This window comes from Hyperoodon ampullatus (genome assembly GCF_949752795.1).
Source record: "Hyperoodon ampullatus genome assembly, chromosome: 13".
NCBI lineage: Eukaryota > Metazoa > Chordata > Mammalia > Artiodactyla > Ziphiidae > Hyperoodon > Hyperoodon ampullatus.
This window is the reverse complement of record NC_136926.1, coordinates 24169572-24191246: the sequence shown is the minus strand read 5'-3', so window position 1 is coordinate 24191246 and position 21675 is coordinate 24169572. Positions and strand designations below refer to the sequence as shown.

The window sequence follows — 21675 nt, the reverse complement described above, 5'->3', positions numbered from 1 at the left end:
GGCGCTTCCTCCTTGGCTTCAGTCGCTGCAGCGTGTACTACCGCCTCGGCTTCCACCAGCACTCCCGTTCGCAAAGGCGGGACGGGCCGAGCCGAAGGTCCCCGACTGAAGCACAGGTCAAGTAGTCCCCGCCAGCAGGGAGCGTCTGCAAATTCCCCCCCGCGCACCGGAGCCCCTCTCTCAGGTTTGAGTTTTACAGCTTAATTTTCTTCACGTTTTCTCTGCAGTCGAGCGGTTGGCGCGATCCTCTTCCAGCACTGGCTGTAGTGTTGGAACCAAAGAGACGGAGGTTCAAATACGGGATGCTACACTTCTTGGCTGTAACTTCTCTGTGCCTCAATTTATTCATTTGTTAATTGGGGAACAGGACAGGTTCAGTCCTGGGACGGTTTCGAGGATTAATTATACAGTTGTCATTTATTGAGTTTACTACCGGTCAGACCATTGGCTAAAGACTCTAGATGGATTACTTCTTTAAACCCTCCCAGCGGCGTGGGACACCGCCCCCGCCCCTCCCCATTTTACCGATGAGTAATAGAGACACAGGAAAAATATTAATAGGTCACTTTCCCAAGACGTATAACTGCTGAGTAGTGAAGCCGGCATTTGACTCCAGGCAGTACAGCTCCAGTTCCCATGCTCCTAAGGTGAGCTGAGTAAATGAGGCTGGGGGAGCGAATGGTGAGAACCCTGGTGATGTGGATGCTTGGACTCTTAGAGTCCCTACCCCATGCTCATCTATCAAGCACTGGAGTCTAACTGGACCAAGCCTCTTCGGGGCAGGACCACGAATGAACGAATGAGGCCAGGGAAACGGGGTTGGGGTACAAGACTTCAGGGAAATGAGCAGAACAGAATGAGAGGACGTGGGGTTATTGATTACTAAAGAGGAAACTCTTCCCCTGCTGCACCTCAGTTTACCCATGTGAGGAATAAGTGCACTTCACTAAAGCTCTGTGAATCCTTTGGGGGTACCAGCGAGCAAAGGCCCAGCCTTTAAAGACAGGCAGTCCTCGGTTCAAATGCCAGTTGTGCCGCCTATGAACTGTCAGCCACGTCTGTAAGAAACGAGAGTAGCCAAAATTTACTGAGCGTACACTTGTACCAGGCTTTCTAAGCGCTCTGAATGTATTATTTCCTTGAATCCTTGCAATAAGGCGATAAACACAGGGCTGTTGCCTGGTACCCAGGAGGCGCTCATTAAAGAATTAGCTTTATTATCATCAAATAAAGGTCACAGCCTCTCTGTTGAGGTCCCTGGTTTCAGCCCTGGGAGTCTTCATCATTGTAGGATCATGTAGGGCAGCCAGGTCAGCTGTGATCTCGCAGGAAGCTGGGATCGCGACTCAAAGTGATCCTCAACCCCGGAAACACTGGCAGTGCCTGCGCGGAATTAGGAGACGGTCCCTAAAGCCACGTGATCGTCGCTTCTCCGTAACTCTCCCAATCCAGGCCCACCGCAGGCGCCGCGCGCGCTTGCCAGACCCGCACTAGTTGGCGCGTTCTGAGAAGCCCGAGTTGGGCGGGGCCTCCGTCCTCACCGTGAAGGTGGTCAGGTACACCCTTAGTGCCCTTAGCAAAGATGGCGGAAGACAGCCCACCGGCTGGGCCAATCAGGGGGCGAGCAGGCCGTCGGGACGCCGTCAGCGCACGGAAGGAGACTAGCAGATGGCTTCTGCGCATGCGCTCCGCTTATTGAAGGGGAGAAGCTGGCACCCCGCGGCGGAAGTTTGCCTGTGTGAGGAACTGTGAGGAGCGAGGCGCAGGGCACTGACTTCCACGCCCTGCGCGCTGAACGTTCTTTATTCATTGGTTACTTTTCCTAACAGAGCGCTGTAAACCAAGGTCAGGATATCCTCCTGAGGGGTCTGGCTGGGACCCATGCGGCCTCGGGGCCTCCTGTCAGTGCCAGCCTTGCCCCTGACTCCTGCTCCCTCAGCTTGGCCAGACCATCTCCCCAGGATGGGTCAGGGCCTGGGTTTCTGAGGGGTGGAAGCTTCAGGACTCACACCCACCGCCAGCCTCCCTGGCCCTTCACGGAGCTGGTAACTTGCCTGTGCTTTGTTTGCACTGAAGGACAGTGGCTGGGCACCAAAGCTCACTGTCCCAGGAAGCTCTGAGTCACTGGCAATCATTAGTAATTAAAGAGGCAGCCAGTGGGACCCAGGAACTGCTGGATTCCTCGAGGTGAGGGAGAGGCCTGCCTGTCTGCCCTTGAAAGGGAAGACCTATGCTGACTCGGGCCCCCTCCCGAGACCTGGGAAAAGCCAAAAGATCCTAGCCTCGGTAGAAAGTTCAGAAGAGCCTCAGACCCCCACCGTAACTCTAGCAACCGGATACCTTGCTATTCCTCATTATGATCTAGACTTACATGTTCATTTGAGAGCAAGTTCCTCCCCTGCAGCTGGCTTCCCTGAAGTGTTAGGTCTCAATCTCTCCCCTTTTTCCTAATTTCCTCCCTGCCACCCCATGGTACCCCTCTTCCTGTCTCATCTGTCACTGGACAGGTGAAGTTGGCACAGCTTATAAGACAGATGCTGTCACGGTGCCCAGCCCCTGGGGACTCCTTAGTAATTTGAGAGGCAAGGAGGCCCACTCCAGCTAGTCTCCCTCTTCCTAATTCTGAAATGAAGGCTCCCCAGATCCAGCCCCAAGGTCTTTCTTCTAGCCCAGTTTCTTTGGGCGTCAGAGTGCTGGGAAAATGACTGCTACAAGGGATAGAAACTGACAGGGAGACGCTGAGGGAGCCAGGCCTGCTGTGGGAGGAGGCGTTACTTTGGGGTGACTGCCCCCAGCTGTTTCATCTTCTCTTCTGAGGCTTTGTCTGGAAGCAGGACCTCCACGGTGAAACTGACCTTCTTTGCATGAATGAAGCTGTAGGTGTTGTCAAACCGCAGGACATCTGAGGGGAGGGAAAAAAACAAACATTCAGGCAAGTCTGACAAAGAGCTTAGACACAGTGATTTTGGTTGACTGAGCAAGGCAGTATGGTAGGTAATGAGGCTGACGGTAGCATAAGCAATGGTCCTTCACCTTCTGAAACCTAGTCTAGCTGGGTTACGATATGTTCATGAAGAGAAAAATATATAAGACAGAACATGCCAAGTGCCAGATGAGTGGCAGAGACAGTCACGTCTGTAACAGCTTGGAAGGAGGGGGCCCTGTAGACTGAAATCATGTGAAAGGCTTTTTAAAGGAGTTAGAGCTTGAACTGGGTCTTGAAAGGAGGGAGTAGAATTAGTTGCAGCAGTAGTTATAATAATAATAATAATAATAGTAATGGTAACAATGGCTATTTATGTGACTCAATACTGGTATGGCAATCTATATATATTATTCACAATAACTCTTGAGTTCAGCATTAGTATTGTGTTATATAAAAAGAAAGTCACTGTGTCACACAGTGAGGAAGGGATGGAGCTGGAATTTCCCTCTGGCCTACATTGCTGCCTGACTTGGGCCCTAGAAAGCCTAATCCTGTTCAGTTCCTGACAAAAGGTAAAATATGCAAACTTTTGAACCAGAAACTTATCCCACAGAAAGATAAATGGACAAAGATGCTCAATGCACCCCTATTTGTAGTAATAAAAGATGAGGAAAACGAAAATGTTCAAAGAAGAATTGCTTTAAAAGTTTTTATTGAAATACTATTCTGTATCCAAAGAAAGAGGTGAGCTTCATAGAAGTGACTGGGGAAACTAGTGACAATATATCCTTAGGCTAAAAAAAGCAAGTTGCAGAACAATTTGTAAACCATTTCTAACATTTTTGTTAATATATGTAAAAAGAACACTTTTTGGCTTTGTTACTTGGTCTACCTACATTAAGTTTTAGAATTTCAAAATTCCTTCAAATATACCCTGAATAACATATATAATTCCTATGAATGTATATGGGTGGGCACATGTCCTGTACATTATGGAAACACATAATGCTTCTAAAGGGATGGAAAATATTTGGTAGGACAATACACAAGATCTGTTAGTGGTTTCCTCTGGGGAGAGAAAATGGGCATGCAGTTGGCAGAAAAGGCTTCCAACCCTTGGCCAAGGAACAGACTGCTTGTAATCTAACCCTTCTTTTTTTGAGAAGTTTTTCCATTCCAGTCAAACACCCCTTCCAAAGAACAGAGTGGGAAAACAAAAACACTAGCTCCGCCCCTTCCCTATCCCGGTCTTCTCTAACTTTTCCCAGCCAAAAAAACCCTGTGCATTTAATCCTGAGATTTAACCTTTCCCCTTTTCTGCCCCTGGATAAAATGCATAGTTTTAGACTGAGGATAGACACACCACTCACCCTTTTCTTCATGGTGTGAAGTGAGTAATAGTCATTGATATTCTCTCTGAGCCAGAGGTCTTTCAGGACCAGTGGTGCCTCTGGAAAGAGGGAAGCTTCCTCTCTGACCTGGATGACAGAGCCTTAGCAACCAGAGTCAGTCATGCTAGAGAAGAAGTCTTTGAGCTCCTTGGACCAAGCATCAGGATTGAGATGACTCTGCCTAGCATGATGTTCTGCCCTCAGATACAAGGAAGGGGCTGTTGTGATGCCCAGGCCCGAGGGAAGTGGTTCATTTTGACACTAATCATGTACTCACAGACTTGTAGAGGCCCCGGAGATCCTCTAGGCTAGGGCTCCTTCACTTTTGTTGGGGAACTGACCCCCCTGAGAATCTGATGAAAGCATACAATTTCAGATCCCATGGAGCCCATCATGGACCCTCTGGGGCAGTGGTTCCCAATGGGAAAGTTATCATTCTGAAGAGAGGAGGAGCTGGGGGTAACTGTGCCCTCTCATTTATGTATTGAGAAAACATATATATTCTTAGTGTCCTTTTATTTCTCTTTTATATTCCAGATAGGAGAGTATATTGACTTTTTAATTATGTGTGTAGGTGGTTATAATATCTATGAATTTCATTTCAGAGTAGTAAAGGGGACATTAGACACCACTTATTATAAAAGGGAGGTATTTGGTCTTTAAAGATTTAGAATCACTGTCTTTAAAGATCTAAATCATTAAAGATTTAGAATCATAGACCCCAGATTAAGATCCGCTCTAGCCTACTCCCCTCATTTTAAGGAAAAAGAGAGCAAAATCTAATTAGAGACACTCGGAGAGTTACTGGCAAAGCTGGACTCAGAAACCGGGTCTTCTGGTGCCTAGAGGGGCTGTTTAACTTTCCTACAGTGCTTCAGCTCTTCTAGACCACATTGCACGCTCCAGATCTTTTTTTCTGAATCTTTTTCTTTCCTAGAAGAGTACTCTACACTCAGGACCTCAGGAAATATTAGTTGGGAGAAAAAAAAGTGGAATCTCCCAGTCAAGGCCCCACAGGCAGATAAACATTCCATCTGGGAATGTATCCAAGGGGAACTATAATTTGGGATTTGCAAACCTAAGCCTGATTATGTTAAAGGGTTCATGGTACTACAGAGAGGTAGTGGGCAGCACTGGAAAATGGTTTGGGCTCTGCTACTGAGTTTGGGTAAATTACTTCCCAGGTCTGGGACCCCACTCTCTCCTCTGTCACATGATCATCTCTAGGGTAGTCTATGGTCACGAGATCCTGCATCGGGACCCTAGGATTCTCTCCTGTCTCCGTTTCTTGGTGTCTATGCAGGCTACACTGTGGGAGAGATAACATCCCCTCTCTATACCTCAGCTTCCCTGTCCTTTAAAAGAGAAATTCAAGCTTATATGTACGAAATGCTTTATGCTCTGAGGATGACAGTGTCTGGGCTGGTGCTAAACCTTGTTCTTGATGAAGCACACAGTATACTGCCTTCTCCCTCAGGACCCGGCAGCTCGCTAACAAGAATACTTCTCCTCCCTGGGGAGCCAGACCACAGAGTATATGTGAGGAGGGGGCGGTGGAGACTGAGGTTGCTTGGGCTGTGGGGGAGGACACAGGATCTGAGGTTGGGGCAATGGTGTGGACAAGTACAGAGGCCAAGACATCTGTGGGGCTAGTTCAGACTTCTGGCAGTGCTGCCATGAAAATAGGCTGCAGGTCTTCTCCCATCTCTGGCACTATCTCCCCAGTGGCCCTTCTCCCCCAGGTTTTGCCCTAATGATAATAATGGTGGCCACAGTGCGCTGAGTGCTGCATGGCAGGCATTACGCTAAGTGCTGCACAGACCTGATCGCATTTCATCATCAGGTGTCCCTATGAGGTAGAGAATTTGATCCCCATTGTAGCAATCAGGAAACTAAAGCTCAGGGAGGCCAAGTCACTTGCCTAAGGACTAGTCAGTGGTCAAGTCCATCTCAGCTTGATGACAAAGCCCTTGCTGTCACTGATTTTCCATGCCTGGCCCCTTGGCTCAGACAGAGAGGAAACTGGAGATTTGATGGGGGTTTTGTGTGTGTGTGTATGTGATTTTTCTGCTTATAAATGTAGTACATGTTCTTTGTAACATAAACTGTATTTGCAGGGCCAGTATAAAGAAACGAAAGCCCTCTATAAGCTTCCTACCACCCCAGAGATAACCACCATTAGCGTTAGCAGAGTCCCCAGAATTCTTTTTTTTTTTTTTTTTTTTTTTTTTTAGGTAAGAAGTGAATTTATTTAGAGAAACATACTCCACAGACGGAGTGTGGGCCATCTCAGAAGGTGAAAGCGGCCAACACCAGAATTCTTTTGACCTTTTTTAGCCAAAGTGAGTATATACCATATATGCTAAGTCTCATGCTTTATTTTTTTTAACATGTATCAGACATCTTATATGTCAGCTTATTCTCTTTAATGCGTATATGGTTTTCCATTATATGGATGGACCATAGTTTATTTAACAAGACCTTCTTTAAGGCCATTTAGTTTATTGTCAGTTTCCCAAACTGCTAGGAACATCCATGTACCTATATCTTTGTGTCTTTGTGTAAATATTTCTGTACAATTAATTTCCAGAGGTAGAATTGCTGAGTCAAAGGGAATTTAATCGATATTGCAAAGCTAAGTGAGGTTAAACACCTTTTCAAATGCCTATTTGCCATTCTTATTCCTCTTGGGTAAACTTCCTGTTCATGTTCTGTGGCCATTTTTTGACCAACTTGGAGATGAGTGAAGTTCAGCAGAGTCAAGGCTAGGTTTGTCAGCACTCTGCTCACCCTGTGATCCCTACACCTGGGTAATGCGTTCTGCCTCTCTGATGTCTGGGGAAGGCGCGTCCCCAGGAAATGTCTAATGGCAGTCACAGCCCCAGTTACACCTGGACCAGGTCACCTTGAGCCTGTCATCTCACTTCTCCAGGCCTAGGTTTCCTATGCAAGAGAGGTTGAAACTGATGGAGCTCCACTTCTAGTTCTAACAGTGTGAGAATTTAAATCCATGGAGAAAGGGGGACCTCCCAGGCAAACAGCTAGAGCAGGGGCTTCGAGCCAAGAAAGAGAGACTTACAGATGCCAGGATCGCTGCAGGTGAGGGTCCCATCTTCAGGGACCAGGTGGGCATTGTACCTCTGGTTGGCCAGCACCTCTGTCATCTCCCCTGCTCTCTGCCGCTCCCCCATTTTGGTCTTCAGGAAAATCCCAAAACCGATGTCCGAACCATCCGACATGAACTGCCACCTGCAGGGGACACCCACCTACTTAGACATGATTCTGTCTGCATGTGCCCTCTCTGGGGTCCTGCCACCAGGGCTTCTCCCACCCCAGCCCACCGCCGGCACCTATGGCCAGAAGGCTCAGGTCTCCTGGAAGGATCCAGAACCCTACCTGAGGACGCAGCCTGGGAAGAGAATTTCATACTCCACTTGGTGGGAGGAGCCCCGGGAAATCTGCACACTCTGTTCGTACTGCTGTTTCACCTGGTCTCGCACGTAATACTTCTTGGGGATGTCACCCCCGTAGTTGATCTAGAAGCAGAGCACGAGTGAGCTGGAATGTGCATTTGAGCCAGGCGTCCCTGGTCACCTCCGGCCCCTGGCAGCCCATACCTTGGATTTACACTTGGGGTCTCCATCAGGGTCAGTCATGGTGCCCCCATACTCCACAGGCAGCTGGTCAGGGCTGACATATTTCAGTAAAACCTCCTTCCAGTTTGCTGGCAGGAGAGGGAAGAAAAGAGAAAAAAGGATCACCACCAGGGCAGGATTTCATCACAGCCCTGGCAGTCTACACAAAAGAGGCAGAAAAAACCCGTCTGCCCCTGCACCCAAAACATGGGCATTGGGAGCACAGGACGTGCACACAGCTCTGCAGGGGGTTCAAGAGGAGCTGTCACCCAGATGACTGCCCTGTTCTGGACCAGGAAGCAGGAGACAGAGGTCCTGTCCCCACTGCCTCTGGCCAGCGAAGCGACCTGAGGCAAATCACTTCATTCTGAGCCTAGTTCCTCCTGCCCTGCAAGGTTATGGTGGGAGTGAAGTGAACTAAGTACTTGAGAGGGTGTTTGTTGTAAACTGTAAAATGCCCTACCTGTATGAGAGTGTATTATCACTCCCAGGAAGGGGATACAAATATTTGAAGTGCAAGCAGGAGGGAACAAAGAAAGGAGGGGAGGCATTCCGCGCAGAGGGAACAGCGCATGTGGCAGGCAGGAGGGCAGTCAACATGATCTGCCCTAGTTAGACTGAGCACGAGGGCATGACCACTGTCACCTACTGTGCTCACTCGTGATTTATTGAATGAATGCATCACTGTAGACTGACCCCTTAAATGGGCTCCCTTGGCTTTACCCCGGCCACAGTTTCACTTCTGCTCTTGTTTTGTAGGCTGTTTGGCTACCAGTGATTTGGCTCTTTTTTTTTTTTAATAACCAAGCCCTTTCCTGACTAGGAGAATTTGCCTCAAGTGCAACTAAGGCTGAGATCCACTTCTCTGCCAGATTCCTAAACAAGTATCAGCCAAGGACAATATTTTGATACTGGAAACCTTTCCATGCTGACGACAGAGACCAGATATAGGGAGCAGCTCCAGGTCACAGGGTACCACCGAGCATCCTCTGTGGCTGGTGCTGCCCGTAAACCCACAGGGATGGTCCAGGGTCTCCCAGCCTTCAGATTTCTAGGGACTTGAGACCATGCAACTCCAGGGGTGCTCTAATCTGTGCTGAGTACAAGTGACCAGCCCAGGGTGAATTTCTCCCCTCCTCTGTTGAAGATCCCGTACCTTCCCAGCCCGAGGCGGGTTTGGTTGAAAGGGTTTCAGGTGTGGGTGGGGGAACTGACTGAACCTCCTCTGCAGCCCTGCTGCCAGGAAACCGAACTGGCTCATGCTCATGGTGGGTGGCAGCCACAGAAAAGCCAAAAATCATTAGAGCCTTTTCCTCAGACTTTGTGTTTCTTCACCCAGTTCAGCTGGAGGGTTGGAATAAGGCCAGGATTCTTCCCATCTCACAGAGAGGAACTGAGGCTACAAGAACAGAATTTGTTGCACTAGAGCCAGGACCAGAACCCAGAAGTCCTGTGCTTTCCAGACTGCTTTGCACCACACCCAGGCTCAGCACACATTTGGAAAACCTCCACTTTCAATGTGGTGCCTGAAGGTGAACATTCAGAAACCTTCAGAATTCCCTACCCCCAGTTCAACTCCACAGGTGGCATTAAGCCGTCCACGAGCCAGTCCCAATCTACCTTTCTAGGCTTTTCTCCCACCACCCCACATCACGCTCCAGCCAAACTCGACTCCTGCCTGTCCCTGGCTGGCTTGATTCCCATGGGTCTTCCTTGCTGGCTTCCCCTCGTCCCCTGATGTTCTCCTGCTGTCCTGCCTATGCAGTGTCCGTCTGCCCGCTTCCCCGCCAACCTCGCAATCGCTTCTTCACTCCCTGGTGGGCTCCTCTTTCTCTTCATGCCCTTGAGCCTGGATATTCCCCAGGCTTCAGCCTCTGTTCTGTGGGCAGTCTTACCTCCTCTCAAGGTTTTAGCTGCTGCCTCTATCTAAAACTCCAAATCTCCAGACTGGAGTTTGCCGCTAAGCTTCAGGCCCAGGCATCCCCAACATGTGTACATCTCACAGACTCCTAGAACTCAACTTCAAGCCTTTCCTTCTGATTGTATTATTCCCCAGTGGAACTAACTGCATCAGAATGACTGCAATGCTGTCACTCATGCCAGATACCAGGGAGCCATTCTAGATTTCTCTTCCTCCCTTCCTACATCCAGTTGAGTCAACTGAGTTCTGCTGTTCCTACGGAAGTCTGAAATCCACCCTCTCCTCTCCGTCCCTACAGCCCCCGCCCTGGCTCAGGCTTGCAACACCTGGTGCGTGGGCCGCGGTGTACAAACTGGTATCTGTCCTGAGAATCAGGTCCTGGTACCCCACCCCCTGCCCTGGCTCAGGAACTCCTCTCTGGTGCCCAGTGGCCTGTGGAGTCGTGTCCCAGCTTCCTGACACAGTGCCCTGGATTCTCTGCGACCCAGCTCCCGGCACCTGGTCCCTCTCTACCTCATCTCTCGCACACCCTGCCGTGCGCCCTCTTCAGCTGCCCGTGCCGTGGTGTGTAAGGTCTTTGCTCAGTGTTCTTCTTTCTGCCCAACAGCTTCCTGCCTTGCTTCACCTGGCTACCCTCCTCATTCCACAGCTCGAAGCTGAGGGAGGCATCGCCCCCTCCCCAGTCTGGGCGGGGTGAGCGCCCCTGCTCAGTGTTCCCATGGGCTTTTCAACTCCTCTCTTTTACATGTAACATCTCGCGCTGATACACATCTGTTTGTGTCTCCCTTCTCCGAGAGGCCACAAGCTCTTCAAGGGACTGTCTTACCTTTGTGGCCTTGACACCTACCTAGTCCAGGGCCGGGCACACAGCAGGTGCCCATCCAAAGAAGCCATGCGTACTTCCCTTCTCTGCTGCATCTATGCCTTTTCTTTTTTCTTTTTTTTTTTTTTAAGGAATTTTATTTATTTTTTGGCTGCATTGGGTTTTTCTTGCTGCACGCGGGCTTTCTCTAGTTGCGGTGAGCAGAGGCTACTCTTTGTTGCAGTGCGCAGGCTTGTCATTGCGGTGGCTTCTCTTGTTGCGGAGCATGGGCTCTAGGCACGTGGGCTTCAGTAGTTGTGGCTCGCGGGCTCTAGAGCGCAGGCTCAGTAGTTGTGGCGCACGGGCTTGTTGCTCCATGGTATGTGGGATCTTCCCGGATCGGGGCTTGAACCCGTGTCCCCTGCATTGGCAGGTGGATTCTTAACCACTGTGCTACCAGGGAAGTCCATCTATGCCTTTTCTAGTTTGTGTCCTAGCTTTCTCTTAAAGGTCTCCTGTTTCACTGCAAGCTCATTGAGAACAAGGACTGGCATTCCATTCATCTTTGAATTTCTCCAGAGTGTCTGAGAGAAAGAGTTCTTAGGAAAACCAACAGGAAGCCCCTTGCTCGGGCCCAGGCTGCTCCTGGGTCCCACTGCTCCCAAACCAGCAGAGGGAGCCTTCGCCCAGGCAGCTCTGGCCGTACCTCTAACGCCATCCCCAGCGGGGCTGCTGCCATGCTGTGAAGTGGAGGAGAGTCCGGGCTACTCACCCCCCAGGACCATGATCTTCTTACGAGTGTCCTCGCTCAGGAAGGGTTTGATGAGGTTATAGGCCACAGGAAACAGCCTGGGGGCTAGAACAGAGACCAGGCCATGTAAGGCCGGGAGCAGTCCCCACTCTGTCCCTCACAGTGTCCACCATAGCCCCCAGTGTCTGGCCACGCACTCCCTGGTGCTGTGGAGCCCGCACAGGCAGCCCTATGTGAGGCTCGGCTTTCCTGTCTGTACAGGGGGGATGGTCTTCCTTTCTCACGGGGCTGGGTGGCTCAAAGGAGGTACCGAATACTAAAAGCTTTGTGAATTATAAAGTGGTCTGCGTACATCACGGGTCGGTTTTCTGAACAGGTCCTGAGACCGCACCCTCCACCCCCGAATTCAGCTCACTCTATTTCACTCTCCTTAATCTGTCCCAGTAATATTTTTGGCCCCTCCTTCCCATTGGGCTTCATCACAGGTAGTTGCCAACTTACCTTTAATAACAAAAAGACGCTTCAGTGTTTCGGGGTAATTTTCCTCAAACATGCAGAGAAACTGTGGAAAGAATCCAGTGGGCTCAGAACTCTGTACCAGGGAGGGAGGCCCTTCTTCCTCTGGCTTCCCCCACCCCACAGGGCCTCCTAGCAGAGGGACCCACCCTCCCAACCCACCCCCCGACCCTCACCTCTCACCCTCCCACCACCCCCGAGCCCTGGCCTTCACCTCTCCATAGGCCTCCACAGCTGGCTTCCAGAGATGTTTGAGACCAAGCCCCTCACAGTCATAAATCAGGGTGATGGTCTCTATCTTGTTCCCCGTCTGCAGGGGACAGAGGAACAGAAAGTCACATCAGGCTGCCCCACACACAGCACACACACAGAAGCCCACCCCGGTTCAGGGAAAGTGCTGATTGTACCCTGCGCCCATACTGCAACCAGATCCGGCAGGGCCGTACCTAGGGTTTTCCAAATCGAGATAATTACCCCAGGCCGGAATTGTGGCCTAGACAAGTCACCCTTTCCGTTTAGATCTCCGTGTTCTCATCCAGTAAACAACTGGGTGAACTTAGATTACATCTGAAGTCCCTTCTGTTCTGCAGTTTGACCCGGTGGCCTCCCTCGTCCTCTACACCCCGTGCAGCCACTCATCTCGCAGGCACAGATGCTCTTTGTCCAACCTAAGCCCTTAAGGTGCATCTCTAACGCTTCTCCGCATGCCCAGCCCCACAGGGCCTCTGCGCACGCTAGGTTCTCAGTGAATGTGGATGACACTGTTGAAATGTCCCCAAACGTATCACATGGTCTCACTGGATCTTTACGACTGCTGAGGAGGAGGGCAGGGGAAAGGACCATGGCAGCTCCGCCTCGCTCTTCAGTCTTTTTCCAGTAAGAGAATCAGCTGTCCTTAGCTTTGTCTGAATTCAGAGTTAGGGAAGCACAGAATCTGAGCTCACTGACACCAGCGGCACCCAAATACTTGTCCAAGGATAGGGTGGTCCCTGACAAGGATTCCTCTGGTGCCCAGATAACAGAAGAAAAGTAATGATAACGTAGCATGTTTTCTATGAAGCTAAACTTTACTCAATTAAAGGACGGCCCTTTATTCTGAGACAATGCTGTCCCTATAGTTTGGCGGGTTAATTATGGCAATAATAGCTGGTTAGTGTTTTCTAAGTCCTTACTTGGAAAAATAAAAATTCGGTAACATAGATCAGTCCCTAAAACTTTGCAATTTCACTGGTCTATGAAATCTAAACGTCAGGGCCTAAAGCTGCCCTTAAAGCCACGTGTGACACCCACACTTCTGCGTGACCACCTCCACCGGGCGTTACTCCTCTTCAGCCGCGCTGGTCCCCTCACCTTTTCGGTCTGGCAGGCACACTCCCGCAGAAGCAGCTCGCAGTCCCGCATCTTGGTCTTGACCAAGTCCTGTTTGGTGGCTGAGAGGAGCAGACCCTTGGCATCCAGAGGTCCAATGATGTCGTACCAGATGGGGCAGCCATCCAGGTCGTAGCCGCACATGCCTCCTGAGAGATACTGTTGGACCACCTGGGCCCAGACAGAGATGGGGGCGCCTGGTCAGCAGGCCCCGGGCAGCCACACCTTCCCGGTGTCCAGGGCCTTCCTCTGAGTTCATCCGCCCCTGGGTGCCAATGGATACTCATTCAATGACTTGGCATTGTCAGACCTTTCCTCTGAGGGTCCCAGTCCCAGAGACCCAGGATACAGATGGTGGGTCTAACAGACCTCACGTGGTGTGGGGCGGGATAATCTGTTCTCACCTCTGGAGGCTGCCAGCTCATGATGTTGTCAATGTCCTTTTGCTTTCGGACCTCCACATGCTGCAAACACACGAGGGCTTTAAAAAAGCGGGGCGGGGAGGGGGTGGTCCTTAACAGGCATCTAGCAATGGGTGACAGCACGAACAGACCACCGGACCACAGGTAAATCACGAGAAGGCAACCAGCGGGAATGGAAAAGAAGGAAGTGCCTGTTTCAGAGATCTCAGCAGAACAGATTATAATTCTTGGCTGGCCCAGAACTATGAAAGCTCTGTTTCCAGGGAAGGGAATGCACTTTGTGGGTCGGCTAATACTCAGATATGTCACATAAGCCACAGGCGGTGATCGGGGTGGGAGGGGGTGGACAGAAGTCCAAGCACGGCGTGATTCTGATGGGCAGAAATGGAGACAACAGTGGGCTTCGGAGCCAAATGGGTCTCACCTTCCGGAGCATGGCCTCAGACTTCTGCAGGTCAAAGCTTCTTGCTGTAACAAGGAAACATGGTCAGGGTTAGGATAGCAGCCTGGGCGCCAAGGATGGGAAGATTTCCCTGCTCCTGTGCTGGAACGCCCGCTGACTCTCAGATCACCCCACATGTAGAAGCTAATGTGAGGACGTTCACTGCTTCTAGAGCACCACAGCCCCTGGGCTTGTGGGGAGAGCAGGTCAAGGTTCAGGGCAGGTGGGAGCAGCATTGCAAGTTCAGGGTCAATAGAGTTTTACCCTACTGGATGCAATCAGGTGAAGGGTCTTATCTCCCGTCAGGGAAAGCAAACCCTGGACCCCCTTATCATTTACCCTTCTCCTTCCACAAAGTTAATCTCCACGGTCTAACATCCAGTCCTGAGAGCTTGACCTTCTGTTCAAAGATGAATACAGCTGCCGCATAATCTGGGGCAGGACTGGCAGAACATTCCAGTAGGATGGAGGGGAGATGAGCCTCCAGTCAACCTTGCCATGTCCTCAAAGGACCCATGCATACCCCAGGGGGACACAGAGGGCCCTCGTCCTCCCAGGGTTCCCAGAAAGTTTCAGAATTAGAGTTCACCTGGCTCCGCTCTATTTCATGTACAAACTCTGACATGCTGTCCTGCTCAAACTTGAACACAAAGACCTCCCTGCCCCCCAAGGCCATCTGCTCCCAAACAGTCCAAGCTGCAATTTGCACACAGCCCTCACTATTGTACTGAGCAGAGACCCTCTACACAGACATTCAGAGAGGAGGGGTGGGGGTGGGGGGAGTGCTTCCTCAGCCACGTGACCACCTTTCCAATGCTCGCAAATTCTGTGCTGCCTCCCTGAGTGCCCCCTGCTATCATGCTGCCCGTCCATGGATCCTTTAACCATCCTTCAAAGCTTGGTTTCAAGTCCATCAACTTCCCTTTGGATGTTTTCCAGTTTGCCAGTGCCCCTCTTGAAGTGTGTGGTCCAGAGCACAGGTGTTGCCTACCCTTCTCTGATTAAGCCTAAGAACTTTCTCGGCAACAGACCAGGCCCTTAACTCAGGCGAAGCTTACAGTCAACTGAAACCCCCAAATCCTTTTCACCTGTGCTGCTTATGAAGCCTCTACCCCATAGGTTGAGAGGTGGTTTTCTGGATCTATCCCTATCAGATTTCATCTTGTTATGGCCAGCTGCATTTCATCTTCTTTTTTTTTTAATTTTTTAATTTTTGGCTGTGTTGGGTCTTTGTTGCTGCAGGCAGGCTTTTCTCTGGTTGCAGCGAGCAGGGGCTACTCTTCGTTGTGGTATGCAGGCTTCTCATTGTGGTGGCTTCTCTTGTTGTGCAGCACAGGCTCTAGGCACACGGGCTTCAGTAGTTGTGGGACACGGGCACAGTAGTTGTGGCTCACGGGCTCTAGAGCGCAGGCTCAGTAGTTGTGGCACACGGGCTTAGTTGCTCCACAGCATGCGGGACCTTCCTGGACCAGGGCTCGAACCCATGTCCCCTGCATTGGCAGTCAGATTCTTAACCACTGCGCCATGAGGTAAGCCCCTGCATTTCATCTTTTAAAGAGTTTCTGAGATCCAGATTCTGACCTATTTTGCCATTTGACCTATGAACTGTCCCTCCCAGCTGTATGTCCTCTGTGGGTCTGATTGACATCCAGATCTGCTGACAGCCCTGGAACCTGGGCCAGACAGGCTGCCCTCTGGACTGTCACTGGCCCCTTAATCACTGCTCTTCGGGAGTGGCCGAGCACATTCCCTGACTCTGCTGCCCTGAAATGCAGTCCACTCTCCTGCACCCAAGGATGCAACAAGAGATTTGACCAGTGCCATACCCTGTCATGTGTGCTAGACACACGTTTGCAGAAATGAGCAGCCTTCTCTCTTGGGAAGTTCCTTCTCATGGTCACCCTTCACATGCCATTGTAGCAGCAGGGGGCAGCTTTCAGAGGAATATAATCTGGGTTTGCATCTCAGCCCTTCCACCTTCTTCCTGTTTGACCTTGGACAAGATAGTGCACATCTCTGGCCAAATCATCCAGTGAGCTAGAAACACTTGGAAGATGCAAGGCACCACGCTATCATGATGGGGGAGCCCAGCTGGACCTGAAAGTGGGAATCCTCCATGGGAGGGACACGCCCAACTGTGAGGAGAGTCATCTTCCTTGGGAACAGGAGTGGTGGTGAACTTCGGGCCCCCTTATCTCAGGGAGGCTCTCCAGTTAACCTTTAGCTGCTGGGGTCCAATATCCAGGGTCTTTTAGGGCCCTCCCCGAGTTGTCATTGCCCCTGGCAGTACCAGCCTGATGCCTCTCCAGGGCTCCTGCTGCCCTGGTCAGGGTCAGCTCAAAGCATGGCTTAGGGCACTGCCAGAGAGGCCGGCCTGGGAGCAAGCTGTCCTGGGTTCTTATTTGATCTCTTCCTGTCCTGGAAAACAAGGAGACTCAGACTTGCTCTGCCAGGCTCACAGGTTTCCTCCACCTCGTTTTATTTTGCCATCTGAGCCCCCTCGCTGGGGTGCCCAGAGCTCAGGCCCACTCAGGGGGAGGCAGTGGTTTGTATGCCTGCTCTCAGGCCTGGGGCCCAGCAGAAAGCCAAGCCCATGTCGGGGGAAGGGAGAAAGGGAGGAACCCAGTGCTCACTCACACCTAGATTAGACAAAGACATTCAGCTGGCATGTGCCTTGCAAAATGTTTCCTTTAGATGAAAAGGAGAAAAAGAAAAGGTTTCTCTCTAAAAAAAAAGGGGGGGGGGGATTCCCTGGTGGTCCAGTGGTTAGGACACCGAGCTTTCGAGCTTTCACTGCCGAGGGCCCAGGTTCAATCTCTGGTCAGGGAACTAAAATCCTGCAAGCTGTGCGGCGTGGCAAAAACAGAAAAGAAAAGAAAAGCAAGGTGACAAAAACCCTAATTGAAATTCACAGTAGAGTCTGAGCTCCTGCCCAGGGAAATGTGAGGCACAAATAAAGTGCAGAGGAGATATTTCCTTGGTTTGAAGAGGCAGCGCTTGGTTTCAGGAGGCAGCTGTGGCTTACTGGAGAGGACGATGGCCTGGGAATCAGGGGCCCTAGGTTTCTGCCCTGATTCTGCTTCGCATTAGCTGTGTGCCCTCAGCTAAGTGCCCTCTCCTCTCTGAGCCTCAATTTTCTCATCTGGCAAATGAGGATAACTGCACTCTTCTATATTCCTGCAAAGAGAGGGGTTATCCCAGGACTGGGGGGTTGGGGTGCCTGGGAAACCAGGGCCCCAGGCCAGCCTTCTCTCAGATAAAAAGAGAGCTGTGAAGCTGTTCAATTCAACAGCTCTCTGAAACCACACTCCCCCACCTCACAGTAGCTGGGTAGTTTTGTTTGATCATCTTGCAGCTGGCCCTTTAATGCAGCGCTGTCTGCCCACTCTCCCCACCCGCCCCCTTCTAGCTACAGCCCTTCAGCAAAGGCTGGGCCAAAATGTCCTCCAGCTCTGGACTGACTCCACTGCCGCCCCTTTGCTGCCTCTCCACCCTCTCTGAGTGGGTGGGGTGGAGGGAGTTCACAGCTTTTTAGGAGGAAAAGGGCAAGTGGCACTTTCAGAGGCACACAGGGCCTGCTCTGGGGGGCCTGCTAGCTAGCAGCCTCTCAAGAGTGTGCCAGCTCTATTCAGTTTCTGGACAGAAAAGGAAAATACATCTCTTCCCCTGTCCCAAGACTTGCAGGGTATACATGTGTGTGTCTGTGTCTATAAATAAGTAATTGGCCATGACTTATACTTTAATATTTTGGGCTCTGATTCTGTTACCACGATTTAATCTCTGCTAATCTAACACAGAGGAATTTTCTCTATTATTTCTATGTCTGGCAATAAAGTTTCTACAAAGCCAAAAAAAAAAGTGTGTCACAAGAACCAGAGAGGGTGGCACATGACTTGAATCACAGGAGAGGAGGAGAAAGAAAAGAACGGAAGGATTTCAGGAGTTGGAGCATGGGGTTGAGTCTGACCCTGATGCTAGTAGAAACGTGTACACTGCATCATCACGGGCATAACACTGTCATGTCCCATCTTGCCATAGGCAGGGCACCCTGTCTCATCCTGCTCTCCAGAGAGGGGCCTCAGACAGATGTTCACCCCTGGACCAGGTACCAGAGCCAGGCCAGGGCAGAGCTGGAATAGATATCAGGGCCCTGGAGCCAGATGATGGCTTGAGGGGAGTTTTGTTAACCTAGGTCAGGCTGAACCCCACCCTCCGTGTTCCCCGTGCACTCTGCCCCTCCTTCAAGCTGCCACAGAGAGGGCTAGTCTCTCCCACGGGCCAAGACTCTGGTTCTAAACTTGGCTCTGCCTGCAACTTCCCACAAGCTTGGGGCCTTTCTTGGCTTTTCCTCAACCTGTTTCCCCACATCCATTGGCAGAGTAGATTCATCGAGTGGATGGAAAGGGCACCGGGCTGGGAGTCAGCTGACCTGGCTCTAGTCCTCTCCCTGCCTGCAGTTCAAACACTGTGCGACTTGGGTCAAGTTACTTCACCTCTCTGAGCCTCAGTGTCATTATCTATCCAACAGGAGGGTTGAGGTTATATCATTGCCAAGAACGCTTTTGGTTCTGAAGGTTGAATACTCCAGATTCTGAGATTGCCTGGGGCAGGGTTTCCAGAGGGTGCTATTCTGTTCCCCAGCCCAAGCCCCTGCCCCAGCCTCCCGCAGCCCCTCTTTTCTCACCTCGGAGCCAGCGCAGGAGAAAATAGTCATCTGGATTCGGCAGAGTGGGCAGCACATCCTGGACATTCTCCCGAAACTGTAGAGAGAGGCAGCTGGGTGAGTAGCAGGTCCCACCCTGACCGCCCTCTGCCTGGGACTCTCCATAGAGGTTTTTGCTGTACCCCTGCTCAACACGGGTCAACTCTGCAGACACTGGCTGAGCACCTGAGCAGTGTGGGACACTCTGTCGGTCATGCTGGTGGGAGCTGAGTAGCAGGAGGAGGTGAGAAGGGAGTAAGACACTGCCCCTGCCTGGCTGTGCGCACTTACACGCTCCAGTGTGATGGCTGGGCAGAACTGCCCCCAGCTAACCGCCACAGTAGACACTCTGGGGTGTGCCACAGCAAAAGCGTCAGTTTACCAAGCACTCCTTGTGTGCCCAGCACCGACCTCGGTGCTTATTCATTCTTCTAAAGATATTACCGCTCCCATTTTACAGATGAAGTAATTAGAGCTCAGAGAGGCCAAGTAACATGCCCAAGGTCGACAGCTAGTAATCAGGAGAGCTGGGATGCAAACCCGGGTCTGTTCCAGGCCAGAGCCTGCACTCTTTCCACCATGGCCTGTCCCCTTAGTAATGGAATGGTGAGCAATGTGTCCAGGGAGCAGAAGGAAGGAAGAGTTTGATGCTGACTGGGGCCAGGAAGAGGGTGGTCTCACACTACTTCATATAAAAAATGACATTTGAGCCGGGCTTGAAGGACTCCAAAGGCAGCAGGAGGAGGAAGGAGGGCAATCCAGGTGGAGGGAACAGTTCCAGCCAGAAGCCAAGAAGGGGGAAAGTGTAGGGAGGGCCAAACGAGAGCTGGACAGTGACCCCAAGGAATGGCCATGCCCCCTCCAACTGCTCATTACCCTGCAGGTGAGCATGCCCCCACGTGCTGTGCTGTCCCCAAGCCTCCTGCTCCCAGCCACTCACCTTTCCCTAGTCACTGACCTACAGGGCAGCCACAGAGAGGACCAATGAGGACCCGCCACCTCTGCCCCTTGCCTAGGTCAGCCAGGGACTCAAACCATCCCATCCCCCAAACAGCTCCCAGACCCCCAGGGAGACTGGCATGAAGCCACCCCTTACCAAGGACACTACCCAGCCCCTGATATCTAGTTTAATCACCACCTAATCCCTTCTCTGCCTGACTTCCCCTGCAGGTCAGCAGTAAAACCTGAAACCTCCCTACCCGGCCTCCCTGGGACGGGAAGGCCCAGCCTGGGGCAAGGCCTCCATGGGACTGGAGCCTCTGCCCCACTACCACGGCAGAAGACACCTGCCACCCACCCCCTCCACCACTTTCTCAGCAATGGAAAACTGCTGTGGAGCCTCCAGACCTTAAGACTGGACCCAAACAGCTCCAGCTCCAAGCACAGCCAACCTCCCCTCTCTCCCCAAGGGCAGCAGGGGAGATCCAGCTGGTGGGAGAGGGTCCGGCTCTGGAACTGTTGCCCCCTCCTCTGCCCAGGCGCCAAGGCAAAGCTAGGCTTACCTCCTTGCCTTCTGAAGAGCATCAGCCCAAGTCCCCTGCCCGGGAGGGGCCTGGGTTGAGGGAGGGGCCTGGGTTGCAGGACGGGGTGGGGGGCCGGTCTCAACTCAAACTAGCCCAACCCAGTCAGTCACCGGTAGGATCCTAGGCTTTGCACTTGAAGCTGCTCCTTTCCACATCATCTGGTCCAACCTCCTCAATTCCTTTCCTCAAGGAGCGAACAGAGAAGGACCGGTTTTGCCCAAGGTCGCAGAGAGACTTGGTGCCAGAGCAGGAGCCATCCAAGTCTCCTAAGAAGCCCTCGGCCCTTTCCATCGTGCCACTGCCCCTGCAAGAGGAAAACCTCCCGGAAATGGGAGGAAACCTAGGGCCCTGCCCCTGCCCCTGCCCCCAGGGCCCGGCTGCCAGTCCCGAGAATGAACGTTGCCTTTGTGCCCTCAGCTGCCTCCGTGGGCTTCCAAGCAACCACTTCTTCCCAGGTGGCAGCGCCAAGGGCTCGCTCGTGGCTGGGGCCGGGACGGCCAAACTTCCCCGGGGTCCCCTCGGCGGACGGAGGGGAGCGAGGGAGGGGGCGGCCGCGGACCGCTCGGAGCGGTGGCTGCCGCTCCTTCCGCCGCCCGCCGCGGACCCGCGCTCGCCCCCCACCCAGCCCCTTCCCAGCCCGCTGCCGCCAGAGGATGGGGGCCATCGCCCGGGGCGGGGCCGGGCCGGGGTGAGGGCTCACCTTGGCCAGTGCCTCCTTCTGCCTGGGGCTCAGATCGCCGACTCTGCCGCTCATCGTGGCCCAGGCTCCGGGCGCGGCGGTTGCGGCAGCAGACGGAGCACGGACTCGTTCTCCACCGCGGGAGTAAAGTCCCAGCCTTTTGCCGGGGCCGCGGTTGGCAGCCAAGCCCCGCCTCTTAAAGGATCCCAAGGGGCGGAGTAGGGAGAGATGCGCTGGGCGCAGGAGCGTCTGACGCGGGTACCCTCCGCCTTCCTGAAGCGGAGACCTGAGCAGGAGGCGAGCAGGAGAGTCCACCGGGGCCGAGGCAGGTAGACATGAGAAGGACAGGAAGTCTGGGTTCCAGTCCCCAATTTACCCTTAGCTCACATTGTGACCTTGGAGGAGACACCTGAACTCTCTAGGCCTTAGTGTCCCCAACTAGGTGCCATCTAATGAGCCCTTCTAAGATCAGGTCCCCACGGTGCAGGACCTCTCCCTCCAATACAGGAGGGAGCTTGACTGATGCCTCTGTAGGGGACCAGGTCCCCTAAGTCTAGCCATCGCCCTGCCTCCAGGACAGTGGCCTTGGCCTTTTCT

The 21675-nt window shown here is 52.3% G+C and overlaps 1 protein-coding gene across 2 annotated transcripts; it reads right to left on the bottom strand.

Moving 5' to 3' along the window:
- Nucleotides 1-2771: 2771 nt before the first annotated feature.
- SEC14L2 (SEC14 like lipid binding 2) lies at nt 2772-21153 on the bottom strand (the record flags this gene model as incomplete). Of its 2 annotated transcripts, XM_079717125.1 has the most annotated exons (12): nt 2772-2902; nt 7397-7566; nt 7714-7853; nt 7935-8041; nt 11448-11531; nt 11928-11988; nt 12157-12252; nt 13293-13481; nt 13715-13774; nt 14157-14200; nt 18859-18934; nt 21100-21153. In XM_079717125.1, the coding sequence occupies 12 exons, from the start codon at nt 21151-21153 to the stop codon at nt 2772-2774; spliced, it is 1212 nt and encodes a 403-aa protein (XP_079573251.1). The 2 variants fall into 2 exon arrangements, with proteins under 2 accessions (XP_079573251.1, XP_079573252.1); XM_079717126.1 differs by lacking the exons at nt 13293-13481; nt 13715-13774.
- Between the last annotated feature and the right edge of the window lie 522 nt (nt 21154-21675).